The following is a 24,788-nucleotide window of genomic DNA, read 5'->3' as shown; positions in this document are numbered from 1 at the left end:
TGAAGTAAAAGGGAGGGGGAAAAAAGACCTGCAATGCAGTAAAAGACACTCCACCCATCAAGAGGTTATGCATGAGGATATGCATATTCATCAGCTGGGAAGTATAAGACAGGGGGGCAAGGAAGAGAAGGGAGGCTGAAGGACGGATCCCTTGGAGAGATTGACCGTGAAATCAGAGAAAGTGGCGCAAACCCTGAATACAACCCTGGGAGAAAATCAGGAGGGATCCTGAAACCTGTGCCGAAGCATCCCTGAAAGCAAAAGGGGGTCCAGAAGCAGACCAGCACTCCCTGCAATTGAGAAGGGAGAAGACTAGGTGTGGCCCTGAGACCAGAGAGACGAAGTACCTGCTCAGGTGTGGAAAGTAGGACGGAGTTTGAGACAGTGAGTGGATCCATAAAGATCCTTGCTGCCTACTAGCATCAGTAGCATGGGATAGACTTAGTTTTTGGGTACTTTCCAGGTACTTATAGCCTGGATTGGCCACTGTTGGAAACAGTTTGCTGGGCTTGATGGACCCTTGGTCTGACCCAGTATAGCATGTTCTTATGGCCCTGGAGATTTCACCCCATTTACTGTCCAGTTTTTCCAATGAGGAGTGATCCCTTAAAGGGTATGTTCTTGGGGTTTGTCTTAGAAGTGGCGTCAGCTGACTGATTTCAGCCATAGCTGTCTTCTGGCTGCTACCACTGAGGCCACTCCTCTGGCCGAGGTACAGACTAGGTCAGAGCCTGCATCAGATAAAAGAGCTACAAGGGCACAACAAGAAGCAATCTGTAAGGTCATTCTGCTAAATGAAGGGCTTGTTTAAGCATGGATTCCATCCGACTATTATGTGCATCCTTGAAGGCCGCTCCTCTCTCCACTGGGATAGTCGTTCGCTTCTAGGGGGAGTGCAGACCAGCGCATCCAAACTCTCTCACTGCCTGATTCTGGGGCGCTCCCAATCCAGGTCAATCAACTCCTGGATGGCTTCAAGTACTGGAAAATAGCAAGGGGCTTTCCGTAGGGAAATCAGACTGGACCAAGGAAAAGAAAAGTATTCCTTACCTGCTAGTTTTCGTACCTGTAGTACCACTGATCAGTCCAGACAGTGGGTTATGTCCCCCTTCCAGCAGGAGGAGTCAAAGCAAAACTCAAAGGCTGGCCTCTTATAAGCTGGAGCACCCTCTCTGTCCCTTCAGTATTAAGAATATCAAAGCAAGAGAAAACGTTTGGATGGATCAAGGAATCGGTATAAAATACTCAACTTATGAACCATAACAAAATTTTGGAAGAAACATGCCTACAGGCAAAAAAACTTGCAACATGAACCAACTGGTAAGAACAGTAATAACAGCAGAGAGCATATAGGAAAACAGATGCTGTTAAGGAAAGCCGCTATCCCAAAGCCATGAATCTGAGGGTGGGAGTCTGGGCTGATCCGTGGTACTACAGGAACGAAAATTAGCAGGTAAGGAATAATTTTCTTTTCCCTGTACGTACCCAGATCAGTCCAGACAGTGGGATGTACCAAAGCTTCCCTACATAGGGTGGGCCCCGGATAGCCCGGCTTGAAGGACCCAGGAGGTTGCAGATTCAAGTGATAGTGTAGTGCAAAGGTATGCAACGATTTCCATGTAGCAGCTCTACATATCTCCTGCGGCGAGACAGATCGACTCTCAGTCCAGGAGGTTGCTTGAACATGGAGCGAATGAGCCTTGATGACTTCCGGAGGGCAATGGCAGACACCAATATACGCTGAGGCAATGGCATCCTTCAACCAGCACGCGATCGTGGTTTTGGATGCCTGATGGCCACGCCTGGGACTGCTCCAGAGAACAAACAGGTGGTCCGATAAGCGAAACTCATTGGTGACCTCCAGATAACGAATAAGAACCCGTTTGACATCCAGTCTTCGAAGGTCCAGCCGATCCTCGGCGGCGAAGGAAGAAGTTCCACCAACTGATTCAGATGAAAAGGCGAAACCACCTTAGGCAAGGAGGGCACTGTGGACAGGGACACCCCGAGTCCGTAAAATGGAGAAAAGGTTCTCTGCAGGATAGAGCCTGTAACTCCGAGATCCGGCGCGCAGAACAAATGGACACAAGGAAGGCTGCTTTGAAGGTGAGATCCTTGAGAGATGAGCTCTGCAAAGGCTCAAATGGTGGGCCGGTGAGCACCCGAAGGACCAAGTTGAGACTCCATCAAGGACAAAGGAGGTGAACCGGTGGCCTGACATGCTTTACTCCTTTCAAAAATCGGACAATATCCAGATGTGCAGAAAGAGGAGCTGTCTCGTGATGACGAACCAGAGCCCCAAGTGCTGCAACCTGAACCTGCAAGGAATTGTATGCCAAGCCTTTGTCCAGGCCACGCTGTAGGAAAGACAAAACATGTGCAATGGAAGCCCGGCGCGAAGAGATGTCCATGGAAGCGCACCAAGCCTCAAACACTTTCCAGATCCGGACATAGGAAATGGAGGTGGACGTCTTTTGCGCCTTGAGGAGCGTGGAGATGACTGCTTCTGGATAGTCACATCTCCTCAACCTCCACTGTTCAAAAGCCAAGCTGCAAGACAGAAGCGATCTGCCCAGTCTAAAAATACTGGCCCTTGGCGCAGAAGGTTCGGTAGGTGTCCGAGGCGGAAAGGACCGTCTACCACTAGGTTGACTAGGTCTGCAAACCATGGTCTTCGAGGCCATTCTGGGGCCACCAGAATGACAGGCCCCTGATGAAGCTCTATTCTGTGCAGCACCTTGCCCACCAGGGGCCATGGCGGGAATACAAGAGGAGGAGATTTTGTGGCCAGGGAAGGACAAGAGCAACCATGCCCTCTGCGCAGTGTTCTCATCGGCGGCTGAAGAAGTAGGGAGCCTTTGCGTTCCGAAGCGTCACCATCAAGTCCAGGTGTGGAGCTCTCCATCTGCTGAAGAGGAGCGACACCGCTTCCCTTGGAGAGCTCCCACTCCCCTGGATCTATGTGTTGTCGGCCCCGGCTATGTGGGACGTGGCGAGGCGAGGCGAGTAAGGTGCAGCTCCGCCCACGCCATCAGCTTGTCCGCTTCCCACGCGACATGTTGGCTCCTTGTCCCTCCTTGGCGATTGATGTATGCCACCGTGGTTGCATTGTCGGAGAGGATCCGCACCGCTTGACGATGAACTAAAGGAAGGAATTGCTGCAGGGCAAGACGGATCGCTCTGGTCTCCAGTTGGTTGATCAGCCATGAGGCCTGGAGTGACGTCCAAAGGCCCTGAGCCGACTGCTGCTGGCACACTGCTCCCCAACCGGAGAGGCTCGCATCCGTTGTGACTATCACCCACTGTGGGACCTTCAGATCCACTCCCTTCAGCAAGTGGTCGAGGCTGAGCCACCAGCCCAGGCTGCGGCTGGCTATGTCGGGCAGCAGAAGTAGGGCTTGAAAATCTTGAGATACCGGCTTCCAGCAGGAGAGTTACACCTTCTGTAGGGTGCGCATATGCGCAAAAGCCCACGGCACTAAATCTATAGTAGAAGCCATAGTGCCTAGAACTTGGAGGAAATCCCATGCGGTGAGAAGTTGGAGGCTCCGGAAGCGCTGGACCTGCATTAGAAGAGACTGAGCCCGATCCTGACACAGGAAGACTTTCCCAGCATTGGTATCGAAGTGTGCTCCTAAGAAGTCTAGGGTCTGAGAAAGGAGGAAGGTTGCTTTTGGGGAAATCGACGACCCAGCCGAGGGAGCGGAGAAGGTGCAAGACTGGTTCCACCGTTTGAAGACACAGTTCTTTTGACTTCGCCCGAATGAGCCAGTTGTCCAGGTAGGGATGGACTAAGATTCCTTCCGACTTAGAGCAGCTGCCATCACTACCATGATCTTGGTGAAGGTGCGGGGAGCTGTCGCCAACCTGAAAGGTAGGGCCTGGAACTGGAAATGCTGGCCGAGGACCTTGAAATGCAGGAAACGTTGATGTGCTTTGAAGATGGGGATTTGGAGATACGCCTCCGTCAGGTCCAAGGAGGCCAGGAACTCCCCGCGGTACACCGCCGCCACGACTGCCCGCAAGGTCTCCATACGGAAGTGAGGCACCTTGAGAGCCTTGTTGACCAGCTTGAGGTCCAGGATGGGACGAAAGGAGCCTTCTTTCTTGGGAACCACGAAATAGACAGAATAATGGCCTAATCCTTGTTCCCTCAGTGGCACTGGGAGAATGGCCCCGAGGGCCAAGAGGCGGTCGAGCATCTGTTGGACCATGGCCTGCTTCTGAAGGCTTCCACAGGGGAGAAAAGGAACCTGTCCTTGAGGAGGGGGGGGGGTGTCAAGCAAACTCCAAAGCATAGCCGTGTCGTAGAATGTCCAAGACCCATTGATCTGAGGTGATCTTGACCCACTCATTGTAGAAGACAGACAGGCGGCCGCCTATCCTGAGAATGGAAGAGTGGGTCGGCAAGCCTTCATTGGGAAGACTTGGCAGGAGCCCCGTGAGGGAGGTTGTCTCTAACTGTTCTTCGGCCACAAAAGGGATGAGACCAGGACTGAGAGAATGGGAAGGTGGCTTTTGTGCTAGAGGCCTGGTCTGACGAAACAGTCGTTGCCCACAGAAGCGAGATCTGGAAGAGCTGAAGATCCGAAAGGTCTTTGGCCGATCTTCTGGCAGCTTATGGACTTTGTCCTCACCGAGGGACTTGATGAGCTGTTCCAAGTCCTCACCAAAAAGCAGTTTTCCTTTAAAAGGAAGCAATCCCAATTGTGCCTTGGAAGATGAATCCGCCGACCAGTTGCGAAGCCAAAGGAGCCGCCTGGCTGAGACCACTGAAACCATGGACCTGGCAAGGACCCGGAGGAGGTCATAAAGAGCATCCGCCCCATATGTCATGACTGCTTCCAGGCCCTCACCCTGCTGAGCTTCCTTGGGCGGCAAATCCTGGGCACCAAATCCTGGGCGCAGAGTAGTTGCTCTACCCACCGAAGCCCTACTCGCTGCATGAGAGAGCTGAAGACAGCAGCCCGGACCCCCAGAGCAGACACCTCAAAAATCCATTTGAGGTAGACTTCCAACTTACGGTCCTGCAGATCCTTTAGGGCCGTTCCACCCGTAACCGGAATCATGGTGCGTTTCGTAACCGCTGACACAGACGCTTCCACTTTGGGGACCCTCAGGAGCTCCAGGTACTCTTCAGGTAGAAAGTAGAGCTTATCCATAGCTCTGCCCACCTTGAGAGAAGACTCTGGCGAATCCCATTCTCTAGTCAACAGCTGCAGTAGCAACGGATGGAAAGTGTTCTGAACATCAAAATCACAGAACATATAGAAAGACATGGTTTAATGGAACAAAGTCAGCATGGCTTTACCCAAGGCAAGTCTTGCCTCACAAATCTACTTCACTTTTTTGAAGGAGTTAATAAACATGTGGATAAAGGTGAACCAGTAGATGTAGTGTACTTGTATTTTCAGAAGGCATTTGACAAAGTTCCTCATGAGAGGCTTCTAGGAAAAGTAAAAAGTCATGGGATAGGTGGCGATGTCCTTTCGTGGATTACAAACTGGCTAAAAGACAGGAAACAGAGAGTAGGATTAAATGGACAATTTTCTCAGTGGAAGGGAGTGGGCAGTGGAGTGCCTCAGGGATCTGTACTGGGACCCTTACTTTTCAATATATTTATAAATGATCTGGAAAGAAATACGACGAGTGAGGTAATCAAATTTGCAGATGATACAAAATTGTTCAGAGTAGTTAAATCACAAACAGATTGTGATAAATTGCAGGAAGACCTTGTGAGGCTGGAAAATTGGGCATCTAAATGGCAGATGAAATTTAATGTGGACAAGTGCAAGGTGATGCATATAGGGAAAAATAACCCATGCCATGGTTACACAATGTTAGGTTCCATATTAGGTGCTACCAGCCAAGAAAGAGATCTAGGCGTCATAGTGGACAACACACTGAAATCATCGGTTCAGTGTGCTGCGGCAGTCAAAAAAGCAAACAGAATGTTGGGAATTATTAGAAAGGGAATGGTGAATAAAACTGAAAATGTCAATGCCTCTGTATCGCTCCATGTTGAGACCGCACCTTGAATATTGTGTACAATTCTGGTCGCCGCATCTCAAAAAAGATATAATTGCGATGGAGAAGGTACAGAGAAGGGCTACCAAAATGATAAAGGGAATGGAACAGCTCCCCTATGAGGAAAGACTAAAGAGGTTAGGACTTTTCAGCTTGGAGAAGAGACGGCTGAGGGGGGATATGATAGAGGTGTTTAAAATCATGAGAGGTCTAGAACGGGTAGATGTGAATTGTTTTTTTTACTCTTTCGGATAATAGAAAGACTAGAGGGCACTCCATGAAGTTAGCATGTGGCACATTTAAAACTAATTGAAGAAAGTTCTTTTTCACTCAACGCACAATTAAACTCTGGAATTTGTTGCCAGAGGATGTGATTAGTGCAGTTAGAATAGCTGTGTTTAAAAAAGGATTGGATAAGTTCTTGGATGAGAAGTCCATTACCTACTATTAATTATGTTGACTTAGATAATAACCACCGCTATTACTAGCAACGGTAACATGGAATAGACTTAGTTTTTGGGTACTTGTCAGGTTCTTATGGCCTGGATTGGCCACTGTTGGAAACAGGATGCTGGGCTTGATGGACCCTTGGTCTGACCCAGTATGGCATGTTCTTATGTTCTTAAGGGAAAGTTTGAGAAGGTGGGTGCAGACCGGCGAGGAGTGGGTCGCCCTTCTGGGACAATGCAGTAGGAGCAGGAGGGTCCTGTGGGGTATCTATGTCCAGTTCGGCTAGAACGTGAGGAATAAGGGGGTCCTACTTGTCCCTTTGAAAGAGACGCAGGACCCTTGGATCATCCCCTTCCACCTGCACAGGAGAAGAAAGGTCATCCGTGTCTGGATCATCCGGAGCGGATACAAGTGGTACGACCCATATCCTGGGAGCTGGCTGCTGTCCCCCTGCTCCAGGGGGGCCGGGGGCTGACTGGCTCCTAGCGTACCCCCCCCCCCCCCGGTTGGGAGATCCCCATGTCATCCTTGGATCCAGAAGGCTGACCACAGCTTGGATCTGACCAACGAACTGCTTTGGTAGGTAGAAGTCCCGCAGCAGAACCCTGCTGATGGCTCATGCTGGCCAAATATGCACTATGTAACAATAAAATGAAATCAGTGGAAAAAGGACTAGGGGGGAGGGCCCGACGGAGCAAACGCCGGGGTGGGGTTTCCCCACAGGCTACGCTGAAGGAGGCTGCGGCTCCGGGTCCGGGGGAGTCACTGGAGAGAGGTACGGTGGAAAATCGAGGTCAGAGTCAGGGGCCTGGCTGTGGGGGAGCTGGCGGCAGGGAATCCAAAATGGCTGCTGTTCCCGTGCTGGGCGGGAACGGGGCTGGCCTCGCTGCAAGAGCGAATGAAGCCACCCAGCCGCTCGTGAGGGACCCTCCCCACTGGGGAGACATCTCACGCAAATACCCTCCCTGGAGAGCCGCGAACTCGGCTCTCCATAGGCGCAACAACGAGACGGGCATGGCATGGCTGCTCGGCAGAGCTGCTGACTGCAGGCTGACTGGAGCGGGAAGCAGGCGTCTGCTAGCAGAGCAACGACAAGGCTTAGAAGTCTAAAAAAAACCAGAGGAATAACGCTTCTCTGGAAACACTGCCCCGAGGCAACGACCTCTCAGGGCAGGATACTATGTCGTTGAGGAGGGAGGGGGGGGGGAAGAGGCGGGACCACCAGCGTGCACACCTCCTGAGCCCTTGAACTCACGCCAGAAGAAAAAGCTGGACCTGAAAGTAATAAAAAAAGGACCAGCACTTACCCCCAGAAAGAAAAGAAAAAAGAACCACTGGCTCCGCTAGCAAGTTGGAGCCTGAAACTGAGGGAGTGAATCCCTGAAAATTTGCTGAGTGTAAAATTTGTTATAAAGTTTTTTTTTTTTTTTTTAATGAAAGAGATCCATCCAAGAAAGAAATACTTCAAGAGAAATGAGAAGGAAAAAGAAAAGTTCCCCTTTGTAAGCTAAATGGAGGACCGAAGGGACTGCTACCTTTCACCTGCTGGAGTCAGAGAAATACTGAGGGGACAGAGAGGGCACTCTAGCTTATGAGGCCAGCCTTTGAGTTTTGCTCTGACTCCACCTGCTGGAAGGGGGACAATAACCCACTGTCTGGACTGATCCGGGTATGTACAGGGAATCAGATTCTTCCTCCATGTGGTCCGGGTCCCTGCTAGGGATACCCTTGGCGAGGCGAAGCATGCCTCGAGGTCTGTCGATAGTGGTGGAAGAGGGATTTTTACCAGTTGAGGTTCCATCTGGACAGGGGCCACTGAGGTAGCAGACTGCACCTGGAAGAAGGTTTAAAGGCCCTGGAAAAATAATTCCATCCAAGAGAAGGTGGCAGGGCCTCTGCCTAGCCCAGGAAGTACTGGGGTAGGTGCAGCTAAATTTCCCTCTCCCAAGGAGGGCCCTGTCCTGGGGTACTTCCAGCTAAGGCTGTGGCTAACTCATATCTGAATGGGAGGAGCCGGGCTTATCAAAGTCCGAGGAAGCCAACTCTCCTTGGACTTCCTCACAGTGCTGACACAGGCTGGAATTTAGGTCAGGCTGAGAAGCCTTAATACGACAAGCAGCACAAAGAGCATGGCGCTTAGATTTCTTTGTTGCTGGCACCATTGGGGCAGTAACTATGCGTTCCAACTGGTTTGCGCTTAAAAAATTATATGCGCACAAATTTAGAGCGCCTAGATGGGGCCGGCGAGGGGCACTCTTGGTCCTTGCACTCAGCTTTTCCTGTATGTGCTTACAACATTGTGCACTTAAGTACGCGCTGACGAGCAGAGCGCAAGTGCTTTCAGAATTGTGCGCGCAAGTACGTGCTGACGTAATGCGTGCAGCCAACGCACTGCGCGTACCGACATTCTATGTAGGCTGTACAACACACACAGCAATGCGCGCAAGATGGCACTGAGGAGGCCGATCACGTGGTGTGCCTAATGCGGGGCCTAGCCCTCTGAGGGCTGCTCAACCTGCTCGGGAGGCCCAATTCCCCTTACCCTCCATGGGAGCAGGAACGATGTTGGCACGGCACGCCGAGCACGGAGATCAGAGGAAACCTGCTGGACGTCCCTCCAATAATCTCTGGATTGGTAAAAATTATTTTTTTTATTTTTTAAACTTACCTGGGCTCAGTGCTTACCGACTGAAGAGAGACGTTTCTGGCTGTGGGGGGGGGGGGGGGGGGGGGAGAAGAGGGCTTTGGCCGTTACCACCGCGCTTGGCTTCCTGCACCCGCTGCCTTTTAGCTGATGCAGCAGCAAAGTCCACGCCGGGAACCAGCTACCGGACCAAGGCACAGCTCTGAGGGATCTCGGAAATCGCCTCAGGAATTCTCAACTGGGGGAGGGACATTTAGGTATCACCGCAGGAGAGTGGGAGAGCGGGGCTCGATCTTTCTCCATGAAGTTAGCACGGGGCACATTTAAAACTAATTGGAGAAAGTTCTTTTTTACTCAACGCACAATTAAACTCTGGAATTTGTTGCCAGAGGATGTGGTTAGTGCAGTTAGTATAGCTGTGTTTAAAAAAGGATTGGATAAGTTCTTGGAGGAGAAGTCCATTACCTGCTATTAAGTTCACTTAGAGAATAGCCACTGCCATTAGCAATGGTTACATGGAATAGACTTAGTTTTTGGGAACTTGCCAGGTTCTTGTGGCCTGGATTGGCCACTGTTGGAAACAGGATGCTGGGCTTGATGGACCCTTGGTCTGACCCAGTGTGGCATTTTCTTATGTTCTTATGTAATTTAAAGGTAAATTTTCTTCGTCAAACCAGTACTGCGATCCTGCTAAACACCAATGCTGGTGTGGGGATAGACGTCCACATATGCTAGGAGACGGAGAGATACTGATTTGGCTGAAGTCACTGCAGGGGTATATCTGTATCTGACTCAGTCTCCAGGGGAGCACATAACCCATTGGGGTCCTGAGTCCATCTGGTTACACACTAGGAAAATAATATCTCTCTCACATCACAGAAAGCCTGCATGAGTCAGATCCCAAAACATAACATGTAAAAAGTTGACACTTCCAAAACAAGGCTGCTCCCAAAGGTTTTGGTTGCATAAGAATATAGAAAAGCAGGTTAAAGAGGGTCAAAAAACAAAATGGTATTTAAATATTAAATTGAAAGGGAAAAGGGCCTTACTACTTGTAGTGTGTTTTTGTCAAATACAGTACAGTACACAACAAGGAGCAGGACAGAAACCTTTGATCTCAAGCTAGAAGCAGCCAAATATCACAAAACTTCCAAGGATACATTTGTTTTGAGCCGCCAAGTTCTGAAAATATCTCCATTAGTATAAAGACTTGAAAGAGCACTACAGACCAAAATCCAGAGTAAAAAAAAACAAACCAAAAACACAAAACCACAAAAAAATAAGCCACCAAGAGAATAACTCTTGACCCAAACAATCCTTCATGTTGCATTTCCTTACAGATTACATAAAATTCAAATCTAACTCCATGGGAAAATAATTTTACCTGTTCTTCATTTTCAATCTTGTCACTCACGTCCTTCATGCCTTCCCCTTCTCCAATGCCCCCTCCTTCATAGTCATGGAACTGAGTGGCTCCCTCTCCAGCTGCTTCTTCCATTAACTCCTTGGGAAGGCAAAATCCCTGCAAAAAAAAAAAAATCATCCATTTTCAGATTTAAGGTGGCATATACATTTATTTATTTATTTTAACAGCTATAATTTTAGCCAACTGAAGATGCATGCATCCCTTGTGTAAACGCATTATCTATACATGATGAGTACAGGTGCCAGATAGTATTTCATTTTACTCCTGGAAACAGGAATGAAACTTAAAAAACAAACAGCTTGCCTATTCCTGGTCTCTAAATGCTCCCCTCTGTTGGTCTTTTGCTTGGGTCTCCCTTTTTTGTACTGATATATTTCATTTCTTGTATATTCATACTTTCTTGTAATACAATTTGTGCAGCTTTTTACGATAGCCTGCCTTCCTGCCCTCCACACTTGGGAAAAAAAATCTCATTCCCCAAGTCCATACATTGAAGCACTTTTAGACGGAGTTATTACTAGAGAGTCATTCAAGGACCACAAAGGAAAATTGGTTCATACCTAATTTTCGTTCCTATACCACCACAGATCAGTTCAGACTCCTGGGTTTTGCCTCCATTCCAGCAGATGGAGACAAAGTTTTACTGACAGTGCTACTTTTTTTTTTTTTAATTCTCTATTAATTTTCAAAACTTTCCAGGACATACAATCTTGAGAAGCAAAAGAGCATAGTACAGAAAATATATAAACATTAAGTAACAATCATTTAGTATTTATAACTAACTCCATAAAATCCACTATTCAGGATCCACCAGATAGCTACAAAGAAAAAGTAAATAAGATCATAATGAAAAAATAGGAAAATAGAGCTGTACAACTGCTGGTTCTATATTAATGACAGATATCATCCTACTAATGGAGAGTCAGGAGGAGCAGCCTCAACATCATTAGATTGGAGTGGTAATTTATCACATAGAAAATTAAAATGTTGAGATGGAACAAAAAATATATAACTTAAATCTTTATATCTAACTATGCATTTGCATGGAAATTTCAAGGTAAACGTTGCTCCTATCTGCAATACTCTTAGACGCATTAAAAGAACAGACGTCTTTTCTTCTGGGACTGATGAGAAACATCAGGATAAACCAACTTTCATTTAAAGAAATGGCTGCAATCGATGCTTAAAGAAGAGATTGAGAACTCATTCACAATCTGATTCAAAAACAAAAGTAACCACCATAGTAGCGGGCTGGGCTAATACCGTATCCGATGATTCTAATAAAGTGGAAATGTCCAAGTTAGGAGATAAAATGCCAAAGCCTTGTTTGTCATGTTCTGTCTTCTAAGTGGAGGCAAGCAAAAGATCTTGGAAGTAGGAGGGACAGCCTCATCAGGAATTTTGAAATGTTCAACCAAATATTTCTTAAACATATCTTTAGCTCCCACCTGAGGGAGTTTGGGAAAGTTTAAAGCGCTTAAGTTTCTGCTTTGGGTTACATTCTCTAGATTTTCAATTTTAAGCTGTAAAGAAGAATTTTCCTTGATCCAGTATTCTTGTACATTGCTAACATGTTGAGAACCTTGCTGTAGATTTGCTATATCTTCCTGAATTTTAATATTAGATTGTTCCAATTTAGTAATTTTATTCGCTACCAAATTTATCCTTTGAATAATAAGATTCAACTGTTGGGAAATTGAAGATCCTAAGTTGGTTATAGCATCCCGAATATTTTCTAGAGTAATATTTTGAGGTTTTACCAAAGTTGAGACTTCAATCTCTCTCAGAGGAGTAAGAGTGCTGGTTTGAAGGCATTCCTCCCGCGTCTCAAACACTCCAGTAGGAAGACCAGCCAAGCCCTCAACAGGGCCACTAATGGCAGCACCCTTGGAGATTCCAGCGTCTCCTGACCCCGCTTCAGTAAGGGTATGCTCTGAAACGGCAGAAGCCCCGACCTACAGGAAGTCACGGTCTCTGATAGCTGCTGGATTTGCCGGAGAGTGTCTGTCAATCGGGGAGAGAGATGTTAAAGAGTCTGGAGAGTGGACAGCTAAGCCATTGCTGCCTCTTTCTCCAAGGACGAGTCATCCGATTTTACCATCCGCAGGACGTGGACATCCATCGGCCCCGAAGGTGGGGGATCTGGAAGAACCGCGGGGTAAGCTCTTTCCGTCGCCCGCCTTTTACGAGCTGAATGCGGCATCACAACAGGCAAATTCGGAAGTCGAAGCAAAGCAGAGCCATGTTCATGCAGACAGCTCTACAGGCGCCATCTTGGGCGGGTCTCGCCCCCGGGTCGCTGTGGGCGAGGGGACTGATGAAGGACCCTCCCCACCCGGTAGGCACACTGAACAGAGTCCTCCATGGGAAAACCGTGTGTCAGACTCTCCACATGCTTTACAGGTGCTGGAACGCGGCATCAGCGCTGAAGAAAAAAAAATTGCTAAAAAAGTAAAAACAGCTGAGCTGTGCAGGGCTGAGGTTGGTCAGCAGAGGTAGCGACTGAACTCTGCATGCTGCCGGAGCTGTCCACAGTTCTTAAAAAGTAATAAATACAATTAACAAATACAGCCCTGCTTGTACTTTTTTTCTTTTTTAAACTGCTCAGCTAAGCCAGGGTGTTTTACAGTGGACAGCTAGATAATGGGGGAGGGACTGGACCACCAGATTCACCCCAGATGGTCACCAGAAAAAAAGGGGCCTAGGCTCCAAGCAGAGCGAAGAGACCGAACTGTCTCTGTGAGGGAAAAAAGGGAGAAAACTTTCAAAGTCCTCTTTTTTTTTTTTAAACAAGAATTAAATACTTGCTTGATCCAGACCAAAAGTAAAGAAAATGCCCTCAGGGAAACTAAGGGAAGAAGAAGGGGAACTGTAGGTTCAGCTGCATGCACCTGCTGAAGATAGACAAATAGTAAAGGGGTGTAGGGTAGGCTCTGTCCTGATATAGGATACCCTGACAGTTTTGGTCTGTCTCCACCTGCTGGACTGATTTGGGTATGTACAGGGAAGGTAGAGTTACTTGGTTGAACGTTTTGTTAAAAGATTTTTATGCTTGGGTACTGATTAATACTGAGGATTTGCAGGTGGCACATATGGTTAAGTAGAAGTGTCAGTAGAACTTTCTCTGTCACCGTTTGCTGGAATGGAGGCAATACCCATGAGTCTGGACTGATCTGTGGTACTACAGGAACGAAATTTAGCAGGTAAGAACCAATTTTCCTTTTCTTTATTTAAAAGCTTTTTATATTTATTTATTTATTTATTTAAAATATTTCTATACCGGCCTTCATGAATGGGATTCATATATATATTCATATATATTCAGTGGATATTTGTGTCTGGTACCCTTCACTACAGAAACCTGGCAGATACTCGGGCTGCATGGAACTAACCCCTGCAACTTTTACTAGTGAAATACAAATGCTGTTTCCCTGAAAAATGCAAAACAAGCAAGCCCCTTCCCCTCACCAAGTAAAGATGACCTCACCCCAAGACGAACCAAATCCATTCTGTGCTAGATTAACTCCATGGATTTAATGCAGCGTTACTTCACATGTCAGAACGCTGGTAAAAGCCTGCCTGTAAACTGCATTCAGATGTCTCACAACCTGAATGAAGAAACTGTAGATCCATGGCTTTACATTTACTCAACACACATCAGAAACTTTCAGCCACCTCTAGAGGATATTTGGGTTTTCCATATTCAGGGTCCTGAAGTTATTACCTTGAGGGCAAGTTCTGTAAACATCTGGGCTAGGACAGAGAGCAACTTGCCAGTGCTTCTGTGAGCCACCAAGGATACAGTGAGGTAGAACAGGAGAAGATCTGAATAGGTGGACAGCATCGGCATGAGTCTGATCAGGAAGTAACAGCACTGGTTAAAGAACTACAGGTGAAAAAACAAAAAAAAAAAACCAACAAAACATTATAGCTTTCTATTTATGTTATACCTATATACATATACTGTTTTAAAAAAATATTTCACTTTGTTAGAGACATATCCAGAGTCATAAGAACATGCCATACTGGGTCAGAACAAGGGTCCATCAAGCCCAGCATCCTGTTTCCAACAGTGGCCAATCCAGGCCATAAGAACCTGGCAAGGACCCAAAAACGAAGTCTATTCCATGTTACTGTTGCTAGTAATAGCAGTGGCTATTTTCTAAGTCAACTTAATTAATAGCAGGTAATGGACTTCTCCTCCAAGAACTTATCCAATCCTTTTTTAAACCCAGCTACACTAACTGCACTAACCACATCCTCTGGCAACAAATTCCAGAGCTTAATTGTACATTGAGTGAAGAAGAACTTTCTCAGATTAGTTTTAAATGTGCCACATGCTAACTTCATGGAGTGCCCCCCATTTTCCTGCAGTAGATTTTTTAGGATTCTGCAGCAAGCCAATCTGTGGAATATTTTTTTAAATTTCAGTGGCATGTGTGGAAATTTTGCATAATTTTGCATATATTTGCAATTTAAATACACTATTTTTTATTTTAAAAAATACTTTTCTGACATTTCTATGTCCAACTAATTTATTTGGCTCTTTATTAGAAAAAAAAGATCTTTAGTGATTGGAGCCAGGGAGAAAGGAGGAGAAGGGATTTGGAAATGGCAAGAGTGGGAATCTCAGAACGGGGAGGTGAAGGTAGGAGGCATAGAGGGAGAAGATGGGAAAATGGAGGATAAAGAAAGGGAAGGAAGGGAAGGAATTTTGATCACGAATGGTGGAAGGGGGACTGGGGATGGAGAGGTAAAAAGGGAGAAATGGGGGATGGGTGGAGCAGGGAGGAAAGACTGGGGATGGGTTTGGGAAAGGGAGGAGAAAAGATAGGGGATGAAGGATAGAGAATGATTCTAATTGCTTGGAAGGGTGAAGGAAAGGGAGGCGGGGGTCCATAGAGATCCAGAGAGAAAAGAGGAAAGTGTCCTGCACTTGACTCCAGCTCTGCTCCCCCTCACTTCCCAAACCTTCATCAGCACATTTTCTCTCTCCACTCCAAATTCTTTTATTGCCCATAATCACACACCCATCCACCCTTCCCCATTTCCACGTGCACACAAACCCCCATTCCCCAGTACTCCTATCACACACCTTCCCTATCCCAGTCCTTTGTCATACAATCCTCATCGCCCCTAGTCCACACCTCCCCCAGACTTTTTCCCATAACACCTTCAACCCATCACAACCTCATCTAGTCTTTCCTTTATCCCCATGGCCTCTCTCCTTTCATACACCCTCAATCCCGTTTCTCTTATCCCTAGTTTCTCCCTGTTTTACACATACAATCATCTCATCCCTTTTTTCCCCCTTATCCCTCAGCCTCTCTCTTTCACAAAATTGTCCCCACATCCTCATCACCTCTTTTTCTTATTCCTCTCTCCCCCCCACCCAAACTGCAGCCTCTAACTCTCCCTTAGTACCTTCTCCACCTTAGCTCTGGTCACTGCAAAGAGGAGGAGGAGAGCAGCCAGGCTTGATTTCTGCTTTCAACCGAGGGCCAGGCCCCATGGTTGAAGGCAGCAGTCAAGCCCTGCTGGCAGAGGAGGAGCAGCAGCAGCATGCAGCCTGACGTGCTCCTCCTCCTGCCACACAATAAAAGCGCATACAGGGATCATTACCAGGAAGTGGTCTTTGGCATCGCACCGGGATGCAGCATAGGAGTTAAGACTAAGAAGAGGTATGGCAGTGCAAGCAGCATCTTGACCAGACAGGGCCTGGGCTCCCTGGTCTCTTGAGGCAACTTGAGGAGACCTGCTCATTCCGTGGGAAGGGGCAGATTCTGCAAGGGCCCTGTTTCTACCTGCTCTAACAGCTCAAACCAAACATCTTTTACATAGTAGAAGGAATTTACCTTGCATTTATGTGCTGTACAGTCTTCTCCATAGGATTTCAGTCTTTCCACAAGCTCCGAGACAGCAGAAATTATTTTCTGAACATGCAGAGAGTTCAGTTCGGCAGCAAGATCCTCTGTCAAGAGTTTTGTTAAATGTCCAGTGTGCAGACTGCCTGCTAATACTTCTTCCTGGACTAAAGACAGAAGCACAGAGTAATCAAGAACATTAAATTTCCTTCTAGACTGTAGTTGGGCACTGAAAGCATTAACAGGGATCACTACATCCCCTTCTCTGTCTAGCCTTAAACTAAGCATCACCATTAGCATGCTTCTCTATAGAATGCGTTTTTATAACTCCAAATCTTAATCCACTTTTTACAAATATTAAGGAAGGAAAAATAAGTTTATAGAGAGAGTATTCTACTGTGGGCCCAAGTTATACAGACACTTTGGATGTATAAACTCTATATAGATATGACCGTTTAAACATCAAACTGATTAGCCAATTCAGGAATCAACCGTTCCTAAGGTACTCCTCATGACACAAAACTTAAGTTATTCTTCTGCTTCTCCTCCCAAATCAGACTTACCATCACTAGCTACTTCTCTGGATTTGGCTTGAGCTTCTTCCTTGTCATTCCTTTTTTCCAATAAACTCTGGATAGCACACAGGACAGCCCGAATGGCTACGTCAACCTGCTCAGAGAAGTCATCTACATATCCCTCATCCAACTCATGGCTCCCTTTGAAACAAGTAAACATTGATTTTACAAGGCTTCATATAAACTCCTCCTGTGTCTGAATATCAGCAGCATCAGGTTTAAATAAGTTAATAAGCTGGAAAGGGGATGCAACTCAGGTTTACCTTTCTTTATAATTATATTACCATCTTAGGATGATTTTGAGGCAGTATGGTTTAAATCTAAAAATCTAGGGAGTCATGGTGGATTGTGTCAATGGCTCATGAGCCAGGTGTTGGCTTGAGATAAATTCATGCAGTACGCAAACTGTGTAGGTGGCATTTCTGCAAGGGAGCCCACAAGACCAGAAGTTCATCACAAGGAAGCTTACAGGTGCCGGTTTCTCAGATATTTCCTTTCTCCATACAGAACGTGTCTTTTCAGTTTATGTTTTAACAAAGGGTAATGCCTTACCTTTTAACTGGGTTTCTCAGAGCTCCACAAAAAATAACCCTGATTCAGATTCATTTTCCTGCTAGCAAAATACAGACCATGGAAAAAAAAAAAAAGAGGGTGCATCTCTTTTCCTATACTAAAGCATGCTCCCGTGTGCAAACATCTCTCCTGTACTTTGATCACTACACTGGCTCCCAATCTCTTACAGTATTCAGTACAAGCTCGCGCCTTGATTCACAATTTACACTCCCCATGGATTTCCTCAATAATAAAAATTTATACTCCCTCTGTACCTCCCAGATCAACAAACCTAATGCTATTAGATATCCCATCTCCAAAGCTTACACACTTTGAGGAAACCAGAACACGTGCCTTCTTCTCTGCAGGACCACTCCTATGGAACAGCCTACCAAAGGAAGTAAGATGTCTCCAGGAAAGAATTATTTTTTCAAAAAAGCCCTAAAAATCTTCCTGTTCAAAAAAGTACTTCCAAACTTAAACGATAATGGATTACCCCCCCCCCCCCCACATGTCCCTCCTTGGAGGGCGTTACTAAGTCTACTACGGACCATGCTACTGGCCTCCCGTCTCAATGGAGTGAACTCTATTGCTTCCCTCTTACTGAGGAATTATGTAACATCCTGTTCTCTTGATTGTGTATGTTCATATTGTACCCCACTCTGAACATAGGAAGGGCGGGTAATAAATGTTTCTAAATAAATAAATCTGGCTCTTGTGCCTAAATTCCATGGTCTTTCCAAGCTGCAAGACATTTCACATGGTTAATAATATTTCCAGGAAAAGTAAATAATAATAAAAAAAACCAACCACCCCAGCTAGGTTTCCTTCTTGCTAGGAGTAGGCTTTGATTACTTCTGGAAACAGGGATGGTACTACTCTATTTTGACAAAACGTGTAGCGACTAGCTTGTAAAAAACCTCAGAGCGACCTGTCTAGATTGAGTTTTTTTGATATCATCGTACCATTTTGAGCATTAATTTAGAGTTAGGCTCCAGTTTTACATAGAGAGCTCAGGTTAAGCTCTTTTGTGATCTATTGCTATGTGGTGACTGAATATTTTATGTATGTCATTTCAAGGCTGTAATCCATTTTGAAGGCTAAGTGCCTGTGAAGAATTCAGGCTATACATTTTAAAAAATTCAAATTCCTTTTCATCTGGTCTTCTTTCTCCAGGCTTTAAAAAAAATAAAGTGTGACCACCACAAAATATGTTTATTTATATTCCATCTTCCAGGCACTTCAAAATGGATCACATTCAATTACAGTAGACTATTCTAAATTCTCTTATGTACATGTATGTGAGTGTGTATTTATAGTTTGTAAGAGAAAGCCCGAGTAAGAGAAATTTCCTATTTGCTAATTGGGTTTCTAGGAGTTATACAAAATCAGGGAAGATCATTGGGACTATTTTTGGTAAAACTCCCAGAAACCCAATTAGCAAATAGGAAATTTCTCTTCTTCAGGCTTTCCAGCTCAAACTCCAACATTTGCCAAAATAGTACCCTACAAACTTACATAAAATACTCTGTTACCAAGTAGTTTGGAAAGGTGCTGAACAACAGATTTGATAAAGGATAAACATATGTAAAAATCCACATCACTGCTCTACAGAGTTCCAACACAGAAGCGGAGGATCTCACCATCTAAGTAGTGGGGGCTCCTGAGGAATGAGTTAATCTTGGAAGGGACATGCCTCAAGTAATACATGCCTTTCACACACAGTCCAGCAACCCTCACACATGCACATGCTCTACAACAGCGCCACCACTACTCCCACCTGCACACTATAAACACCACAAGCATTTTCAAAATTCACAGCCAGCTGGGCTGATATGCACACACGATCCTATTTTAAAAATGCTGCTCCTTCTGTCTGAAGCATCGCAGATGTGCCAGCTGGAACTGAGGGAGTTTATCCTCAGGAACCAGTGGCAGCATGATTTACCTGGGAAAAGGATGAAGAAAACCAAGCCTTGTTGGGCTTGGCTAATCCCCACTTCCCAGTGAGGCTTAATTTTGTCAAGTTGAATTCTGTTCACTTGATTTTGTACCAATTATGAATTTCTATGCAGGTTACCCCACTGGTTCCATTAAGGGTTGTAACTGCCGTTGCGTGCAAGTTACCCCCATGTAGAAATGTTACACCATCCCTTATCTCAAGCCTTTAAGGATTTGCAGTGTTTGTCCCATGCCCTTTTGAACTCATTAACTGTTCTGATCTTCACCACACCTTCTGGGAGGGTATTCCAGGCATCCATAACTACCTCCATGAAAAATATTTCCTGACAGTTCTAAATCATCTCCCTGGAGAAAAGGTTTGAAGTTTGTGCATCATTAAAACCTTTCAGGTATCTGAAAGTCTTATATCTCTCCCTTGCACCTCCTCTCTTCCAGGGTATACATATTTAGAGCCTTCAACCTCTCCTCATAAGTCTTCCAATGAAGACCCACACCATTTTAGTTGACCTTCTCTGGACTGCCTCCATCCTATCTCTATCCTTTTTGAGGTATGGTCTCCAGAACTGAACACAGTATTCCATGGAGCAGCTGGTAAAAGAACAAACAAGATCTAGTCCTTTGGATTTGGGGCGAGAGGAAACAGTGTTGGAGCCACTTGGCAACAGTGATCACATAATTAAATTTGACTTAACTGGAGGAAGGGCACTAAAGAAATCTACTGCGACAGCATTTAACTTTCAAAAAGGTGATTGATAAAATGAGGAAAATGGTTAGGAAAAAGTGAAAGGAGCAAATACAAAGGTTCAGAATTTAGATCAGGCATGGGCATGGTTTAAAAATACCATCTTGGAAGCCCAGACCAGATGTATTCCATGTATAGAAGATGTGGAAGAAAATCTAAACAACTATCAGCAACATTAAAAGGTGAGGTGAGAGGCTATAATTGCTAAAAGAATATCTTAAGAAATGGAAAAGGAATCTGAATGAAGAAAACAGGAAACAGCATAAGCACTGGCAAGTCAGATGCAAAAGCACTGATAAGGAAGGCAAAGAGAATTTGAAAAGAACCTTGCCATGGAAGCAAAAACTCAAAAACTTTTACAGGTACATCTGAGATCAAAAGCCTGCGAGGGAGTAAGCTGGACCATTAGAGATCAAGGGATATGCCAGAAATGCCCATGCCAGAAATGATATTCAAAGATGATGATTCAGAGGAAACGAAACAAAAAAAAGTGAACCTTGAAGATGTACTAGGGCAACTAAAGAGAGCAGAATTGCTTACATGTAACAGGTGCTCTCCTAGGACAGCAGGATGTTAGTCTTCACATATGGCTGACATCATCAGATGGAGCCCGGCATAGAAAACTGTTGTCAAAGTTTCTAGACCTTTAACTGGCATGCTGAGCATGCCACTATAAATGCGGGATCCCTCTTCAATCTTGTAACTTGAAATTACAGAAAAATAAAACAAACGAAGGAGAAACCCAACCCCCGCGGGGTGGCGGGCAGGTTTCCTGAGGACTAACATCCTGCTGTCCTAGGAGAACACCTGTTTACAGGTAAGCAACTATTTCTCCTAGGACAAGCAGAATGGTAGTCCTCATATATTGGTGAATACCAAGCTACAGGCTGATCCTGGCAACAGTGACAAAAAGACACCTAACCAGGTGTCAATGGGCACAACACTGGTGCTGTTGATAACAAAGATCCCTAGGCAGGGAGAGTGGGTTTACAGCTGAATTGGGACCCTTACTTTTCAATATATTTATAAATGATCTGGAAAGAAATACAACGAGTGAGATAATCAAATTTGCAGATGATACAAAATTGTTCAGAGTAGTTAAATCACAAACAGATTGTGATAAATTGCAGGAAGAACTTGTAAGACTGGAAAATTGGGCATCAAAATGGCAGATGAAATTTAATGTGGATAAGTGCAAGGTGATGCATAGTTACACAATGTTAGGTTCCATATTAGGTGCTACAACCCAAGAAAGAGATCTAGGCGTCATAGTGGATAACATATTGAAATAGTCAGTTCAGTGTGCTGCGGCAGTCAAAAAAGCAAACAGAATGTTGGGAATTATTAGAAAGGGAATGGTGAATAAAACGAAAAATATCATAATGCCTCTGTATCGCTCCATGGTGAGACCGCACCTTGATTACTGTGTACAATTCTGGTCGCCACATCTCAAAAAAGATAATTGCGATGGAGAAGGTACAGAGAAGGGCTACCAAAATGATAAGGGGAATGGAACAGCTCCCCTATGAGGAAAGACTAAAGAGGTTAGGACTTTTCAGCTTGGAGAAGAGACGACTGAGGGGGGATATGATAGAGGTGTTTAAAATCATGAGACAACCTGCTATTAAGTTGTCTTAGAAAATAGCCATTGCTATTACTAGCAATGGTAACATGGAATAGACTTAGTTTTTGGGTACTTGCCAGGTTCTTATGGCCTGGATTGGCCACTGTTGGAAACAGGATGCTGGGCTTGATGGACCTTTGGGTGTACCACTAACACCCTGGTGGTAAGCACCAATAGCACACACAGGTGTACTTTGACAGAGTTGGTCTTTAAACCTGCCTCCAAAAGATGCTACAAATAGTCAGCAGCTTTGGAGTGGAGCAGGCGAATGGATCCAAACTAACTCTCACATCATATTTTATTTATTTATTTATTTATTTATCAGGTTTTATATACATAAGAACATAAGAAAATAAGAAAATGCCATACCGGGTCAGACCAAGGGTCCATCAAGCCCAGCATCCTGTTTCCAACAGTGGCCAATCCAGGCCATAAGAACCTGGCAAGTACCCAAAAACTAAGTCTATACCGTCATTCGGCTTCATTATAAAGCCATCATAACGGTTTACAAACATATTAATATGATTTTTAACAATGAGAGACATCCGTTACAAAGATTAACTAAAACTAGCACTACAGATTGTACGAAGGGGTGCACAAAGGGGAATACCCCTTTATCACGCCCCTTCGGTGGTGGAGATGTGTTGCAGGGTGCCAGAAGATGGTGGGTGGACTCCCTGTTCACGGGCGCCTGGTGAAAACCTCTTCCACTTCAAGCTATACGACCTCCTGGAAGCTACCAGGACCTGAGACACGTCTTCAGAGAGGTCAAGGGGCCACAGACCTAGCCTTTCAACATCCAAGCTGTCAGAGACAACTTCTTGAGGTTGGGATGGCACAGCCTGCCCTGATCCTGTGTGATCAAGTCGGTAGAGGTCCCCATACCCATCGGCTCTCTGACAGAGATCCTTCAGGAGCGGGAACCAGACTTGCTTCGGCCAATGGGGGGCAATGAGAATCATGATCCCTTTATCTTGCTGGAGCTTCAGGAGAGTCTTCCTCACGAGTGGAAGCAGAGGATACGAATACAGAAGGCCCTTGCTTCAATGGCAGGGCAAAGGCATCAGAGGCAAAGAGGTCCAGGGCCGGGGTACCCCACAGGAGGAAGATGCGATCTGCCACTGCTGGATTCAGGGACCACTCGTGGGGCTGGAACGCTCTACTCAGGCAGTTCGCCACCACATTCTCTGTCCTGGCTAGGTACATGGCTCATAGGAGGATGCCCTGGGACTGCGCCCAGGACCAGATCTGTACCGCCTCCTGTTACAGGAGGAAAAACCCAGTGCCTCCCTGTTTGTTGATTGCGTCCGGATTGTCTGTCTGAAACAGGATGGTTTTGTTGGCAAGCAATCCCAAAACTCCACGAGAGCATATCGGATCGCCCACAGCTCCAGGAAATTGATCTGGCATTGAGCTTCCTGAACCGACCACAGCCCTTGCATATGCAGGCTGTCCACATGCAACCCCCAACCTAGAATGAATGCATCTGTAGTGAGTACAACTTGTGTCGGGGGAGCCTGAAAGGACCTTTGCTCCAGACTGGCAAGACTTTCCACCAGGACGAAGAGACCTGGAGAGGTGGTGTGATGCAGATGCTCGCATAGAGGTCCTGGATGGCTTGATGTCACTGTGACTACAGTGTCCACTGTGCTATGCATATGTTCAAACAAGCCCATGGGGGTCACAGACACAGCCATGAGGCCCAACAGATGAAGCAAGAGGTGGGCTGACACCTGCCGCCTTCGATGGACAAGGCATGCAAGAGAAGTCAGGGCAAGTGCCCGATTGAGGGGCAGAAATGCTCTGACTTGAACTGTGTCTAGCCGGGCAACGATGAAACTCAATCGAGGCTATGGGCTGAGATGAGACTTTGGGTAGTTGTTGACAAACCTGAGAAACTGCAGCACCTGAATGGTCAAGTTCAGAGAGTGAAGCGCCCCCTCCTGGGTGGTACCCTTGACCAGCCAGTCGTCCAAAGTAGGGAAATACGTGCACCCCCCCTGACGGCAGAGGTGCGCCCCCACTACTGCCAGGCACTTGGTGAAGACCCGTGGGGCCGAGACAAGGCCTAACAGCAACACTCTGTATTGAAGTGCCTGCTGCCCTTGAAGAATCACAGAAACTTCCTGTGACTCAGGAAGATTTTGATGTGGGCATAGGCATCTTTTAGACTGAGGGAGCAAAGCTAATCTCCTCTTTGCAGGAGTAGGATCAGGGTGCCCAAAGAGACTATCTTGAACATTTCTTTTTGAAGAAATTTGTTCAAAGCTCTCAGGTCCAGAATAGGGTGGAGCCCCCGTTCCCTCTGGTATCAGGAAATAATGAGTAGAACCTGCTGCCCCACTGACAGGTGGAACGGGTTCAACCACTCCGACCATTAAAATGGCAGAGAGCTCTGTCAAGAGCTCTCTGTTCTCTCATCAGGGGATACCCTGATGCGAGGGGGGGGGGGGGGGGGGGGGGGGGGAGTCCACAGGGATTTCCCTGAAATTTAGCCAGTACCCTTGGTGAATGATTGAGAGCGCCTACTGGGCTGAGGTAATGAGGGGCCAGTGGTCTACAAACAGACGCAGTCTGCCCCCAACTGGAGGGCAGGGCATCGAGGGTATGGTGATTCGGTTTATGCTTCCCTGCTGCCAGTCAAAACCCCATAGTGGGGCTCTGCTGGGTTGCTGGCTGAGGCCTAGGAGTATGCTGCTCCCGAGAGAGGCCCCGGGAAATTACAAAGGGAGTACGTGCCCATGAGGCAGAAGGATAGTATTTCCTCTGGCGATAGGACTTTCTGGAGCCTTGGCGTGAGGATTTCCTGACAGAGGACGGAGGACCAGAAGAACTAGCCAAAAGGTGCTGGAGGGTCTCATGGTGATCCTTCAAATGAGCCACCACATTCCTGACCTTATCTCTGAAGAGATTCTTGCCAGT

At 46.2% G+C, this 24,788-nt stretch overlaps 1 protein-coding gene across 2 annotated transcripts in view; it reads right to left on the bottom strand.

The window, feature by feature from the left end:
• MDN1 (midasin AAA ATPase 1) overlaps positions 1–24,788 on the bottom strand; it is a 765,271-nt gene that overhangs the window by 87,847 nt on the left and 652,636 nt on the right. For both annotated transcript variants that reach the window (XM_029595415.1, XM_029595414.1), the window contains exons 81-84: positions 16,975–17,127; positions 16,403–16,578; positions 14,272–14,433; positions 10,506–10,643 (exon numbers count right to left, since the gene is read on the bottom strand). In XM_029595415.1, the coding sequence (XP_029451275.1) occupies positions 10,506–10,643; positions 14,272–14,433; positions 16,403–16,578; positions 16,975–17,127 (629 nt within the window). The remainder of the gene's footprint in view (positions 1–10,505; positions 10,644–14,271; positions 14,434–16,402; positions 16,579–16,974; positions 17,128–24,788) is intronic.

Source organism: Rhinatrema bivittatum, chromosome 3 (assembly GCF_901001135.1).
Source record: "Rhinatrema bivittatum chromosome 3, aRhiBiv1.1, whole genome shotgun sequence".
Lineage (NCBI taxonomy): Eukaryota > Metazoa > Chordata > Amphibia > Gymnophiona > Rhinatrematidae > Rhinatrema > Rhinatrema bivittatum.
Note: the sequence above shows the minus strand (reverse complement) of the source record. Positions and strands in the feature narration are given on the sequence as shown.